The sequence below is a fragment of the Phalacrocorax carbo genome, chromosome 1 (assembly GCF_963921805.1).
Source record: "Phalacrocorax carbo chromosome 1, bPhaCar2.1, whole genome shotgun sequence".
Lineage (NCBI taxonomy): Eukaryota > Metazoa > Chordata > Aves > Suliformes > Phalacrocoracidae > Phalacrocorax > Phalacrocorax carbo.
In genome coordinates, this window is record NC_087513.1 from 82,046,620 (window position 1) to 82,062,020 (window position 15,401).

The 15,401-nt window shown below is 37.8% G+C and overlaps 1 protein-coding gene across 1 annotated transcript in view; it reads left to right on the top strand.

The window, feature by feature from the left end:
* Nucleotides 1-15,401, top strand: part of ANO2 (anoctamin 2) — a 201,398-nt gene that overhangs the window by 164,765 nt on the left and 21,232 nt on the right. Inside the window, exons 17-20 of the mRNA XM_064437499.1 lie at nucleotides 2,353-2,464; nucleotides 3,788-3,845; nucleotides 4,717-4,817; nucleotides 13,444-13,592. Of these exons, the coding sequence (XP_064293569.1) occupies nucleotides 2,353-2,464; nucleotides 3,788-3,845; nucleotides 4,717-4,817; nucleotides 13,444-13,592 (420 nt within the window). The remainder of the gene's footprint in view (nucleotides 1-2,352; nucleotides 2,465-3,787; nucleotides 3,846-4,716; nucleotides 4,818-13,443; nucleotides 13,593-15,401) is intronic.

Below are 15,401 nucleotides of genomic sequence, written 5' to 3' on the forward strand. Positions count from 1 at the left end.
TTAGGCAGAATTCCTAATTAACCATCAGATGTTTTGTTTAAGAAGGATCCAGCTTGAGTAATCTCTACTGCTACAAATTACATGAGTTAGAAAGTTCATTCAGGCAGCTTTCTCCAGTGCTAGGCTCAGACGCCAAATGTTAAAAAGAAAAAAAATCACAATTCATCATGCTGATATATTCTCCTTACCTTGTGAACTTTCGTTTTGCTGAACAGAGCAAAACATACTCAATTCTCTTCTCACACTGCAGTTAATCGACAAGCTGAGGAACAGACTTGTTGGGCTGGAGGAACAGCTCTTGACAGCGTAGGTTTCTATTCCAACCCTAAGTGCACTTGAAACTTTATTCAAGTGAAAAATTACATCTGTTACAAGAATACTACTACTGATAGCAAACGCATTCATCATAGGATCAAAGTAATAGATCTACCTCAATACCAACCAGTGCAGCAGGAAAAAAGTAGTTGTTTTGTTGTAATCAATACAGAGAACTTGTAGAGAATGAACTAGGACTCCACACACCTCTTGTGAACCCAGCAAAGTGGGGCACTGATGCCCCCTTATCACAGATCAAACCAGCAAAAGTGCATTATATCCTGGTATTCTCAGGTTGAATAGGTCATCTTCAGAAATCAGGTGGTTTCAAACTCTATTTGCAGCATATTTGCTCATTCAGAACAACCAGTCAAATGGGGACAAAATCAAAAGTATTTGGGTTTGTGCCTTATAAAGGCAGCAGCTCCTTCATTGAGCTAAGGCACATGCCAAAGATATCTCAACTCATTCTCTACATGGAAGGTTTCAGTGCCCAGTTTTGGTGTAACATGCTGCACAACCAACCATATATTACCAGTGTATCGTATTTTTTGTGGGAAAGTTTTCTCTCTTACTAATGCATCTCTTCTCGCTGGATGCATTTCTTGTGTAGCAGACTCCTCTAGCTAGAGGACAAATTCTATGCATGCCTCTACTGGTATGATATAGTATATCTGAGTGTGAGAGGGAGTGAAGTGCTGAGTGAGTCTCTGGAACCATATATGGTGTGCAAATTTTCATCCAGAGGCTGAGCTCATCTTTCTGGGAGTTATCCATAAGGCAAAGGCTAGGATTTTTCTCCCTCAAATTAAAAGCTGCACCGCTGTTATTTGATATTCCTGTTGCCCTGAGCTGTTGTCCTGAGGATCTATCTAGCATATGGGGTCATCTACAAATTTTTCATATTCTTCGAAGTTTTAATTAAGCTTTTCTATATGTATAAGTGAATGATGGCTTAAGGCTCACCAGATTGTGTGTTGGTCTTTTATGAAAATATTGTGAAAGTATCACAGATAAAACTGGGCAGTAGGGATTCATTAGAGTTTTGCTATTTCTTTAGTGCTCAAATAAACACCAACTTCTTTTTTAACAAAAAAAAAAAAAAAGCAAAACCCAAAGCAACCAAAACACCCAAACTGTGTCCCAAAAGAAAACTGTACAAGTACAGCCAAGTTTTTAAGTCCTTAAAGCCAGAGCTTTGGAACTAACTTATTATTTCACACTTCTGTCGTGCTACAGAAATTCAGTTAAGAACATACCACAATCAGATTATCTGCTCTCAAATTACTTAACAGCTCAGGATGAGCATGCTAATAGAAGAGTTTAACCCATATAGAGTCTTTAAAAGAAGATCCTCCTGTAAATTTGAAAAGATTCTGTCTTATATATATGTGTTCTGTTGCTAGAAAATTTCCATGGAAATTGGAGATAAATCTGGGAACAGAGTAATGAATACTGATGATGTGTAAGATGCAGTTTTAGATGTTATCTAGAAATGTAGAATATATATATATATATAGTGAATGGAGAAATGTTAGCAAAAAATGTGGGTTTTTTTTTTTGCATGGCAATTAATTCATTTAATGCCTTATTCAGCAAGGTACTTAGTCTTGTGTTTAGCATTAAGCACATTAACGACTTCATTATCGAAAAAAGGCTTGTGCACACAAAGTTACAAAGGCTTTTAAGGTGTTTTTTTCTGGATGAAAGTCTTTGTACTTTGCTTTCATCATTCTTGAGATGCGGATATTAATACTTTGTTATTTCAGTTCTGTAACTGATATGTATATTTATATAGATATATACATTAAAACTGCTTCTACTGCTTTAGATTTTTGCAGTTGAATATTAAGATACAATTTTTTTTTTTCTTCAAATTTCAGATAGCTAGTGGGAGAACCATGTTTGGGGATATCAGGGATGTTTACATATTAACTAATTTTTACTAATATTTACTAATAATATTTACTAAAATTACTAATATTTGCTGTGGTGTGCTTTCTTTTTTCTTTTTTTTTCCCCTCCTTCCCTGCCCAGAGGTACCAAAAACAGAGAAAACCTTTGAGGAAAGACTGATATTGAAGGCATTCCTACTGAAGTTTGTGAATTCTTATGCACCAATTTTTTATGTTGCATTTTTTAAAGGAAGGTAGGATAAATTGACATTTACATATAGATATTTATGTATATAGATATTTCTGTATATCTAATTCTTTAAAAATGGGCACAAAGGGCTACATAACTAAGTCTGGGACTGGCCACCTTCACCAGCTATGAAAAAATAGAATAAATAGGGTGGCCTAAAACGTGCTTTTGAATGGCAGGGCGTGATGTTGACTACTGTCCTGTCTCTCTTCTAAGTATTGTACTGAAATGCAACATTTTAGTTTTCTTTCTAAATTAAGAATAATCCACACCTCAGAAAGTAATTCCTTTTAGTTAAAAAGGGTGTTACATTTATGAGTGAATGGTAGTGCTTACAGATCTCCACTTTCCACATTTTAGCAATTTTTTCTTGAAACATCACTTAGAGGTTTTAGAATAAAGATTTTCTTTTTTCATTTAAAACTGTGGAACTACTTTATCTATTACTTTCTCAATGTTTTGCACTATTTGCCTGTATCAAGTTAAATTAAGAAATAGTTATAGTCAACTGGAAGTTGCATGTTTTGGCAAATGAACTGAATGACCAAAATGCTAATTCAGCTGTCCTGCTAAATAAGTGTGACTTCCTATGGGTTCAGGATAATTGTCTTTTGGGACCCAGTTATCCACAGTATACCGTGTGCTTTTGAATGGGAAGCTTAAAATGATTGCTTGCTCAAACATTGGCAAAAATATTTAAAACATCCTCTGTGTTCTGTTTCATACCATTTTCTGTTCCTTTTGGGGGCTGTAAAGTTTGTTAATCTATAGTCTTCACTAATCCAATTCAGCATCATTGATTTAAGAATTAATGATACATTTTACCAGCAGTTGTAAATATTGTAAGACATTAATGAAAAATATCACCAATTTATTTCTTTTTTAACCATTTTTTCTGTGTTGTATAGTTATAATAAATTCAGTCTCACTGTTTCTCCCTGCGTATTCAGAAGAGCCTTGGCTGTATAGATGTGTAAATAACTCCATTTAAGGCACTACTCAGATGCAAGAGAATGTAAGTTAGGATATGTGTTCCCAGTTTAGTTTTTGATATACAATCAAGAGAGGGAGATGATTATTATTTTTTAGCACAGAAAAGATTTTATTAAAATTATTTCATCAAGATGTAGTAGAAAATCATTTGCAGGGGACTACTACTTTGAAATAATTTTAAATGATCGAAATTGAATAGGTATTGAGTCTTTTAAGATTCATGTTGGAGTAGCTAGTTCTGAAATATTTTAGCTAATATGGATGAACAGTTATGTTGTTAAAATTAACTTTTTTCCTATTTGTATACTATTTCATACATTGTTATTGCTTTCAGATTTGTTGGCCGTCCTGGCCGTTATGTGTATGTGTTCGATGGTTATCGAATGGAAGAGGTAAGTACACATGAAATTCAAACAAAAAAGTCTTTAACAAAAAGAGGTAAGTGTACAGTGTATTTCAGTGCAGTTTAGGCAATAAGGGAAAAACAGAAGACGTTAAAACAAGACATCTTCAACATAGACGAAACCTGAATTTTCCATTTGAGGCACCTGTATGTTCTTTCTTTCTGCAGTTTTGAGTACTTCGTGGTCTTTCTTAGTAAAGCTTCATCATTCCTATGCTTTACGACTGGGAACTAAGACACCAACATAACATGATTTAACTGAAGTCGTTGGGAAACTTATGGCAGAGCCAGAACTTGAATCTGGCTTCTCATTCTCATTCTGTAGATCACTAGAAGCTTAGCAATTTTAATGCCTAAAAAGGTATAGCCATTTTGTGCTAAACCTGTAAACACTTTTTCCCCGCCCCCCCCCCCCCCCCCCCAAATTTCTTTTAACTGCTGTGGGTATTCCCTTGAAAACCAATAGACTTACTCAAAGTTTTACAATAAAGCTTGCACATGAGTGCAAGACTGAAGACTTTCTTCCCTCTTGGGAGACATCAGGTTGGAAGAGTATTGGTGATACTGCATTATGTTTATTACATTGATTATATAGTAAATATTTTAAAAGGAAATATAGTAGCCCCAGGACACAGTAAGCTATTTCAGCGCTCTGCATATTTTTCCATAATGCAGTTTTATGAGTGGCGATGAAATACCTTGTTAAGCACAGAATTGCAATGATCGACAAGCTCCATGCTCCTGCACAAATTGCTGGCAGGAGCGATGGGCACATATAGACATCAGTAGCTCTCCCAGGTGGGTACTTTTAAATTAATTCTCTTACTCCCTTCACACTCTACGGTTTTGTTTAATTACAGTGTGCTCCAGGAGGCTGTTTGATGGAACTCTGTATTCAGCTGAGCATCATTATGCTTGGAAAACAACTGATTCAAAACAATCTGTTTGAAATTGGAATCCCGTATGTATCCCAACCTTCTCCATTACCATGCATTACTCCTATGACATGGTAAATTAAAGGCTTGATCCTTATTTAGCTGAATGGGACTTTTGCCACTGCGTTCGGTGGGTTCTAATTGAATGTGATGATAAATTACATTTTTGGTTGTGATGAAATGATCTGGCTGTATTTTATGTTGAATAATTGGCTATATCTGCAGTAAATGCCTTAAAGAAAGTGATTGAATATATTAAATAATTGATCTAAATTAATTTTAGAAACCTGGGAAAACAGGCAAGGTATGATAGATCTCTTGGGAAGTTTTAGAGAAGCTTTCAGGTTAGCAGTATTGAATACAAATTAGTATAAAGTGAAGGAGAGATGGCAAGGAGAAAAGCAATAGCTCATAAAAGATGTTAAAATGTATTACTTGATCTATGACTATTTTACGGGTTTACAGATGAAGTCCACATGTTTCTAAGGTGCCTGTATCTCAATATGATGGAGGAGCTAGAGTATGGGAGAGATGCTGACACGCTGATCAGTGGCTGTCTGCCACAGGATCCTTAGTACACAGTGTCTTCTGCTCCAAATACAGCTAGAAAGCTCTCTTGGTCTGTCTCCAATGTCAAGCAGATCTTCAGGCACTGGGAATCCACTGAGAATGTTCTGTTCCTGCCCCTTGGGAGGTTTGCTCTTTTGTCTGTTAACTGAATCATCCTTGGTGGCAGTGATGTGTAAATGTTGTATTAGGTGAAGAGTCTGGCTTAGCTACAAACCTCAGCTCCACTGAATTTAGAGTCTTTCAACTCTGGTGTCAGGAGCTTTTGGATCACATCCCTAAGGAAGGCCTTGAAGATGCTAACCAGAAACCAGGATAAGTGATGCTTAAAAGATTATTAAATATTTTTAAAATGAGCCCTTTTTCTCCCTTTTCCTAGCAAGAACTTTTTTTTGGAAGAAATTTAAAGAGAAAATAAATAAATCCCAAACAAATCAAATTTGGGTTATGGATACTTTCATTATTCTTGTGTCAAAGTTCAATAGGGGGGCCTGTTTTCTGTCTACATCTCATTGAGTGTAGTTTATTTTGAGAAAAGGGTGGTAAATCATTCCCAAAATATCTGACATGTTGAAGGCTTAAAGCTTTCTCAGTATAAACCTGGTGTGATTTTTTTCTCATCTTCCAAAAAATTACTGCTACTGGACTTTTTTAATGGGGATTTTATGATGTTAAAAATACTGTATTTATTATTTTTGACCCATGAAAGTAGAGGTTTATCCAGTCCAAACAGAAAATTCCTGTCAAATTATTTCTCAGTTCCCTCACTATAAATCTTGTTGCAAGAATGTGACAATTTCATTCCATTTTTCTACCTCATTTCTACTCCCCTACCCTTCTGTTCAGCTGCCTGTTTTCCCTGGTAATCTCTAACAGTCAGCTCATCTCCTCTGTTAGATCACCTCTTTTTTGCCAATAAGTTTTTTATTTTCCTTCCCAGGATACCTCTGCCTTCAGTGGCCATTGTTCTATTTTCTGGTGTCTACTTTTGCACAGGTTATGCACTGTGATGAACAGTCCTCCTGTGACAGAAAGATAGATTAATCTTTTCTATCTTCAGTTTCAGCAGCTACATTTTTTTTCCCCTTTGCTTTGCTTCTTTTTGAAGGCAATGAGAGTCGGAATGAATAACACGTATTCTTCCATTGCCTCCCTATATTTTCACTGAGGACGTCCTTACCCATTTAGAGAGGCAGAAGGGACTGTGATAAGTGGGGATTTGTTCTTCAGAACCTGGAACTACCCTCTCTTCATAACATGGAAATATCTCTCTGCTAAGTTATATGATGACCCAGATCAAAAGCTTTCTTCTTTATTGAAATCTTGGGATTTCAGGATAATTTTCAGAAAACCTTTTGATTTCATTCACCGTAAAACCCAAGACATTTTAAGTGCTTTGCAGAAGATCACAAAGCTTTACTCCCATTTGCTGCCTCTTTCCCTCAAAAAATACTACTAAGGAGATGATAGACTGAGTTTATAAGCAACAGCCATCCATTATGTCTCTAATGTCCCAAATGTTGCCACAGTTGGGAACCATCATTCAATGTCTTCATTCTGGCTTATCCATGGTCGGTGCTGGCTGAAGAGTTATGTAGTTAAACTTCAGATGGCAGCCCTGCATTGTTTGGGGTCATTGGGACACATCCTTGTTTTTTCCTTCAATGTTTCTGGAGAAACAGCGGCACAGCTATGACAGATGTGACTTGCTGGTGTTCTAAACTTTTCTGTGACTTCTTTTTCAATTTCTACACCCAAGAATATAAGAACAGCTAGGTAAATGTAGCAACAGTTGAATTATGGAAAACTGAGCCTTCTTGAATTGAAATGTGTGTTCTGTGTGGCTGAAATTCACAAGCTTAACAGATGTAAATATATCATAGTTCACTCAGATATGTTACATACCACAGTTCTTTTACTTTTGCAATGGAATTGACCCTAAAAGGCTTCAGGACTTGAGAGCCTTAACCTAGAGTTCCTTTAAAGCTCCTTTTCTTCAGTTCTGTTTTTCTAAACTTACTGAAAAAAAAAAAAAAAAAAAGATATGTGGTTATTTTATTATTCTCTGTCTTTGACCTTGGTAATAAACCCTTAGGGTGAAATCTTGGCCCTGTCAAAGTCAATGGCAAAACTCCCATTGACTTCAGTAGGGCCATGATTTTGGCCTTTTTACCCAGCATCAGTTTCCATCACTTACTTCAAAATGTACTTAAATATGCTCTATGAGAATACCAAGACTTAATAAAATAAATTTAAAGATACCCTTTCATAGCTATTATCTTTTATGTTGCTTTTCACCTTTAAAAATTATTCTTAATTAATGGGGTATTTTTTTGCCTTTTTTCCCTATTTTTCGTTGTTGTTTTCTTCTGTTTGAGAAATCAATAAATCCCCAATGCAACTGAAACTCCTGTAGAAGCAAGTAGGTCTGAGTGTGCCAAGGAAGCATGATTATACCATAAATTTGTGGAACAGGATGAGATATTAAAGTCCTTTCATTCTCCCGCTGCCTCCTTCTTGTAACCCCCACCTGTGAATATGAAAAGGTCTCTCCTTATGTGAACAGACTGTAGGAATATGACTGAAGCAAAGCCTGGACCTTCAGTGTTCCTTCTCCAAAGCAGCAAACAAAATTACAGGCAAGGACACAAGAGTCTGGGTCACTGCTCTTCCTTTTCTCTAGAGACATGTGCTCTGGCTACTCAACCTAAAAGTCTTTCCTGTCTAGCTTTCTCCCTGTACCCTCTTCTATCATGCTACAAAGGAAGAAGCATCAACTGGAAAGGTAACCTTAAAAACTACCTGATATAAATAATCATTCATCCCTGGCAGCTGGATTCTAGGGCTCTTCTATCTTTTTGTGTAAAGTCTCCATTTGCATCTCTCCTCTAGCAAGTGTTGCCTTGCAATACTTCAAATCCAGTTCTCGGTGACTGTAGCTGTACGCTTCTATGGGAGAATTTATCTTGGGCCGCATACCTCCGGGACACAGGGCTCTACCCACCCTGGGGACAGTGATGCACAGACATCAATATGATGGATACAAAATGTCCGTTTATTTAGCTGCATCACACGCTTATATAGCTCTTGCGCTTCCTGTTCCTGCCACTCCTATGGGAAGGAGTCTATCTTTCCGTCACATCCCGTGATCTTCCGGTCACCAATCCCTGTCTATTCCCCTACAGGTGACTGTCACAGGTGATATGCCTTTGCAGTACCCAAGAGCATTTGTTAACTGAGAGTCTTGAGAAATTGGTAAAATGATCCTCAGTTCCAACCTTTCTGGCAAGCTCTGGTGGAGATACAATGTGAGGACTACACAGCCACTGAAGACACAAAGACTTGTGCCAACAAAATAATTTTCCTGCATCTGTCCTATTTCAGCCTGCCTCCCAGTTGCCCTGCCTCTCCAGCCTCTATACATTCTACTCTATCTCACTTCACAAATTTATCATTTTTCCCAAGTCATGTTCGTGGTCGTCTTCTAGATTCCTCAAATCCTGCTACTCCTTTTTACTGTATAAATAGAGCAATTGTTGAATCATCTCTGTTTTGTTTTGTCTTTTTAAAAGGTGGCTTCATGTAAGTGCACCATGTGCTTGCAGCCCAGCAGGATCTATTGATTTTGATTTCTCCCTTCTTTTCCTCATGTTTTTTCTCAAAATCTTGTGGGTTCTTCACGAGTTTTCCTGTAGTGTTTCCTGTAGTGATTTTATGTTCTCTTCAGATGCTGATTACCTTGCATAATGGGATGCTTATTGATTATATTAGGAATTACAAACAGCATAATTGTACCATGTTCCCACCTCTTATCTAACACAAGTTTGGTGCCTATCCCTTGTAAGAAACTGCAGCATCATTTTAACTGCTCTAGACATAGCCTTCTGACAAAAAACTGTTCTTCATTTTTTCTCGCTGATTCTGCATTCATTCTTCTATCATGCAATTCAGTCTTTTCAAGAATGTATCTTGCTTTTCGATATTCACTGGCAAAAGGACCAGAAATAATGGCTATTCTACAGTTCTACAGTTTTCTGTGTTTGTCCAGATTCATATAGCTACTAGTGGGGTCATGAAACTTTACTGCTTGTGCCTCTCCAGCACAAAGCTTCTTGGAGGCTCATCCCAAATGTGCAAAGCTACCTCTTTCTCACTGGTGGAGCCTCCTGGCATGCAGAAATCAGAAGCTAAAATAGTTTTTGATTATCATTGTCTGCCATCTTTGTTTAAAAGTGTTGATCTGAGTAATTAAAAAACAGGTTTCACACAAGTACATTTAAAAACTTAGTTTTAATAGCACAATCATATGTGCAGCTATAGAGTTCTGCAAAACTCATTTTCATTGTCCTACTGCTGTATAGCTGGGGAGTAACACTGTGCAAATCCCTGTTCTCTGTTCCTTTAGCTTTCTGACACATTTCTGTTTGGTCTGAAACTTCACATGCTTGGAAGCAACAAAAAGGTACATTTTTTTGTGGAAAATTTGAATTAGTTTGGCTTGCTTTCAGTTAGTTGATCTTTTTAAAATTTCCATAAAAATAAAAATAAGAACACTCTTCAAAGCTTAACTCAAAATGGTTAATGGTGCCACTCCTCATGCCTGGTTTACAGATAGCCAGATGAAAAATTAAAAAATTATTCTGAGTAACTGAGTCTCAGATTTAGTGTATTCCCAAATAAACATTAAAACCAACAACTGTTGTTTTGGTTACTGGGTTCTCAGGGGAGTTATGTGTATGCATTAAACTCTATAACTTGACTCTGTGGTGCTACAACCAGAGGATTAGGTCACACATGTACATACTTCACCCAAATTTTATCTCAGCTGCTGCACACTGACAGTGAGATGCTCTTCAATCTCATCTGCCCGTGGAAATGTGAGGGATGTTTGTAGTTCATATCATTTTATTGGAACAGAAATCTGCACTGTCTTGAATGTATTGTTCACTGTCCTCTGAGAGTCCCTCACATTAAGAAATTAATTGGGGTATGCTTGAAGACCATCCTGGGAATTCTTTGATTGTTTTAAATCCTGCCCCCCAACTCCTACCCTCTAAATACTGCATCACTTCTGTCACAGACAAGTTCCCTTGATTGCCATAAAGTGGGGGGAAGAAATTTTAGTGTCTTGAAATGGCCGAGTTTGCATGATGTAGGAGGTAAATGTCTTTGTGAGGATCCATCTAATTCTTTTTTGTGAAGTGTTTTAAGTCTCCCCACCCTTTTATTAAAACTGCGTAAACTGAACGTTCTGGGTACTGAAGGTATTTCGTTAGCCCAATATATCCGGTTATTGCCAAAGTACTGAGGATGTTACCATCAGACTTAGGAGCTACATCTTAGCTGCACCTGGAACAAAAAGCTGAAGTTGATGCGTTGATTTCTGCAGATTTGTGATCCTGGGACTCACAGGGCCTGACCCAATCTAGATCTGTTTTAAGTGTGTCTGTCAATCCCCATTTCTTCCGTACTGGTGATGAAATTGAATGTGTCAAAATTCTGCAGCCACCGTGGTAATTTCCAGGCTACTATACAGCCTTGTGCTATGTGGTGACACAGTGTTCCTGTGTGGCTCAGTATATATTCAGGAACAAAGCAATAAACCTACTCAGCAAAGCCTTTAGTGTGTTTGCCAGCTAGCCTTTCCCTGCTACTTAAGTTAGGGTCTGAAAAAGCAGTTCTACTCAACTGGAGGTACAAATAAAAACCCCTATCATTTCCTCATAAACTCCTGTCTCCAGGCCACACACCTCTAGTTCAAAGGATTTATCACAAGCTGTGGGGGAAAAGTTTGTGGGAGGGCCCTGCTTACACTTCTGGCAAAACATCACTGGAATTAGGCTGGATTTTCACTCATATGGCACATATGTGAAAAAGTATGAAATGTCATGCATATTTGTGTAAGATAAATTTCATCTGCAAAATGAAAGCATACAGTAAGTACAAATCTTGATGTTTTATGCTAATTCAACTGTATTTCACTGCCTTGATTTTGAAGAAATATCTCATTCTGTTGCATTTTCCCATGGGAATTTCTCAATGTGTAAAATAACATGAAGTCATTGATGTCATCTATAAGGGGCATTGGGAATCCTTTACGCTTTTTTTAGAGATGGATTCATTTTTCTCTGGGATTATACTACTTATGAAATCCACGTATTTGTCAGTGTCGTGAAATCTGTATCCCCATCTCAGTCGGACAGTGATTGATACTACTATTCCCACTGAGGTCCAAAGAAATACTTGCACAAATAATTGCTCACCCATGTGATTAATTTATAGTCTGGCCAAAATGGACAAATGTGGACAAAATGTGATCAAATGAGAACCTCTGATACAGCCTTTCCTGATCTACGGGAGCTGGGAGACATAAATGATCTGTGTTTACTGAAGAAATGGTAGGAAATGGTTTTGCTTTTCTGCTTCAGAGGCAGTGAAAACCAGTGTAGCTGGTCTTGCAAGATGTATACTTTTCAGGTAGTAGTAATTTCCTGACCGAAATCAGGAATTTCCAAGTCTCATCATAACAGTGGTTGTCTGCAAGCTCAGTGTTCCACCTCTGTACACACTGCAGCATAGCTGAAGGAAAATTAAGAACCTCTAAATTTCTTATGACATATCTTAGAAAGAAGATTACACAGTTGTGCAAGTACATAAAGCACCTTCCTCCTGGTGAAGTAAGTTTTTCAGGGTCTACGTAGATCTGCTTCCTTTGTCTTATACATGATCAGTAAACTCTCAGGAAAAAAATTAGTTCAGAAATATATATTTTTCACATAAGCACTCAATAAATGCTTCAGTTTTGATGTTAGTGGTTACAGAATTCTGTAGTTTGCAGTGGCTTAGACATAAACTTGCAGAGAAGTTCCAGTGAGGTCTAATTCTTCCCCAGCGAGTTCCAGTATGGGTGGCATTGTGGAGTAGTGAAGAGGCTGTTACCGTGTATATCCCAAGTGACACTTTTCTAACAATAATTTGCTCCTGAATCCAAAGTGACTAAGGTAGGATTTCTGTCTGTGGATGACAGGAATGATACTGATTCTCTTCATTAGTTTGAACGCTGTTTGCACCTCAGGTAGAAGCAAGGGAATTGCATTTCTTTGGGATGAAAGGCCATTAGTAAAATTAAGACATTGCTTATACTTAACGTTTCATAGGTACATATTTTATTATTTTTATTAGTTATAGCATCATTTTGGTTAAAGAAAAGAGTCCTTCCTCTTTAAGATTCCACAAGCAGCATCTTATTTTGTCTATTTAGATAAACTCAGATGCTTGTGACAAGAGAGCACTGGGACCTGAAGAGCTGCAGGTGTTTTCTGGTGGTCACAGGACTGGATTTAAATCAATAATATTAATTTTTAGAGTCCTAATTGGCTTTGGACCTATCAGTATCTTGGAGACACTTCTTTTTTCGGTGCCACAGATTTATTAGCAGAGGTGGTGATTTCCTTTTGCTTTGAACAACAGGCAGTTTTTTCTGCTAAAATGTTCGTAAGTCCACCAGGTTTAGGAATTTGAACTTTCTTGCACGCTCTTTGGTTGTCAATATGTCTGCTCATTTTGACCTTAAAAGTATACTATATTGGAAGTTCCCAAGTTTCACGGTGAGAGAAAAGTGCACCTGTGCTGGATATGTGGTATGAAGGCATCATATAACCTTCTGGTATTTTTGTTTCTTTCTTTCTTTCTTTCTTGAGGAAGAGGTGCCCAGTGCATTCTTTTTGAGAGCATTACTTATTACTAGTATTATTTAGGTCCAAGGTGCTTGTGCTTCAGGAAGATGCCCATTCAACAAGTATCTAGAAAGAAACAATTACTAAAAAGTACTGGGTTCAACTCCATTTTAACAGCATTATGCTGTTGTAACTTTCCTCTTGACAAAGGAACACAGTAACTTCTGCCCCCAGCAGCCTGTCACCTGGCAATAAGCAGCATCTGAACTTCAGAGGATGGTGTAAACTAAACCTATGGGGCTCCAAAGGAACATGATATAAATTTTGTGTTGTTGCACAAAGACTTGGAACCAATCTTGTAGGGAGAAAAAAAAAAAGAGTAGGTTCAATCTGAACTTTTTTTCCTCAGAAAGCTAAAGAAGCTCTTCAGGAAGCTGAAGGATGAAAGAACTGAGACAAAGGAAATGGAAACCAACCAATCAAAGAACCCTCAGCAGTGGGATCTTGACTATATCTTGGAACCTTTCACTGGGCTAACTCCAGAATACATGGAAATGAGTAAGTTTTCTGAATTTCCTTTCCCTTTCTGCAATAACCATAGTTCTACATAGAGCCAATCACTGTATATCATATGACTGTATGTCATAACTTGCCATGATAAAGGGGGGAAAAAGCCCAAAACACTTGTAGCTTTGCAGAAATTACATGCAAGATGGCAGGGCTATGAGACTACCACATTACCAGCATAGCAACAGTGATGAGTCCTAGTATCTGTTAAAACTTATACTGGGAGAGTCCAGTGTCCCCAGCTGAGAACAGTGCATAGAAATCATACAGCCACAGAATCTCAGAATAGCTAATGTTGGAAGGGACCTCTGGAGACCATCTAGTCCAACTCCCTGCTCAAAACAGGGTCAGCTAGAGCAAGTTTCTCAGGGACTTATCCAGTTGGGTTTTGAAAATTTTCAGGGATGGAAAGTCTATAACCTCTCTGTGCAACCTGTTTCAGTATTCAATCACTTTTACAGTAAAAAAGGTTTTTTAACATTTAAATTGATTTCCTATATTTCAATTTGTGTCCATTGCCTCTTGTCCTTTCACTGGGTACCCTTGAGAGAGTCTAGCTCTGTATTCTTTAATCTACCCAAGAGATATTTAAGCGTATTGGTAAGATCCCCCTGAGGCTTCTCTTCCTGTGGTACAACAATCTCAGCTTCTTCTTGTACCTCAAGTACTCCAATCCCTTAATTATCTTAGTGGATCTTCACTGGATTCACTGCAGTATGTCCATGTCTTTCTTGTACTTAGTAGCATAGAACTGGAAAGAGCGCTGCGGGTGTGGTCACAGTAGTAATATGTATTTTCTTGTAGAACTAAGTTGCCATTTACAACAGAAAACTGTAGGAATATCCAACTGAATGTTACATGATGTTGAATTACATACACAGCATTCACAGCTATGCTTAAATTAAAATCCACACATATATACATCAGGAGGGAACTTTCAGCCTGCAAGAGCTTCTCGGTCAGCTGAAAAAGACAGTGGAATGGAGAATTGTTATTCCCATTTTACTCATGGAGAGCTGTGGCATGCAGGTATTGGGTTGGCCACACTTTCTAAGGAAATCTAGAGCACACATGGGAATTATTTCTCAGTCTCCCACCTGTCATACCAGTTCTTTAACCAGGACATTCTCTAGTTTTTTAAATAGCATGTGCATACTTCCTTTGCATGCATCACATCATTCTGGAGTGACTGATATCACCAGTGGTATGCACTGCTGGACATTTGGTCACCTTTCAAAACCGTGTAAAGTAGGAGCAACTCTATTAAAGTCAATAGTATTCTAATTTTGTAAAGCTGGTGCCTGCCATGTGTATATCACCTACATGTATGCATGTGCTTGCTGTTTTTCACAATTTCTTAAATTGCTGCTAAACTATGGCAGAGATCAGTACTTTTTCAAGGTTGCTCCACAGTTTGCTCTTCCATATTAGAGGAGATAAGTATGTTGGTGGAAACCCAGATGGAACTGGGAGCAATTATTTCTTGAAGTGGCAAGATACCACCAGTTATGTATTTGACAGCCACACTGTCAGGGAGGCAGCAGTTCCTGATTTCCACTAGGCGGGATTCAGGAGCTGGATCTGCTGTTTCACAGAAATACCTCTCTCAAGATGCAATGTCTGTCAGAGTGGAACTATATGCACTTTTTGTTATCTGCAAGTGTGGATTACTGACATCTAAGTGACTTGATCCATCATTTGCATACCATTAAAAGACTCTCTGATTTAGGATCCAAGGTCAGTGAGTCTGCTGTAAGTCATTTGAGATAGAGCATTAGAGTGTTTTTTGCTATCTGGAAG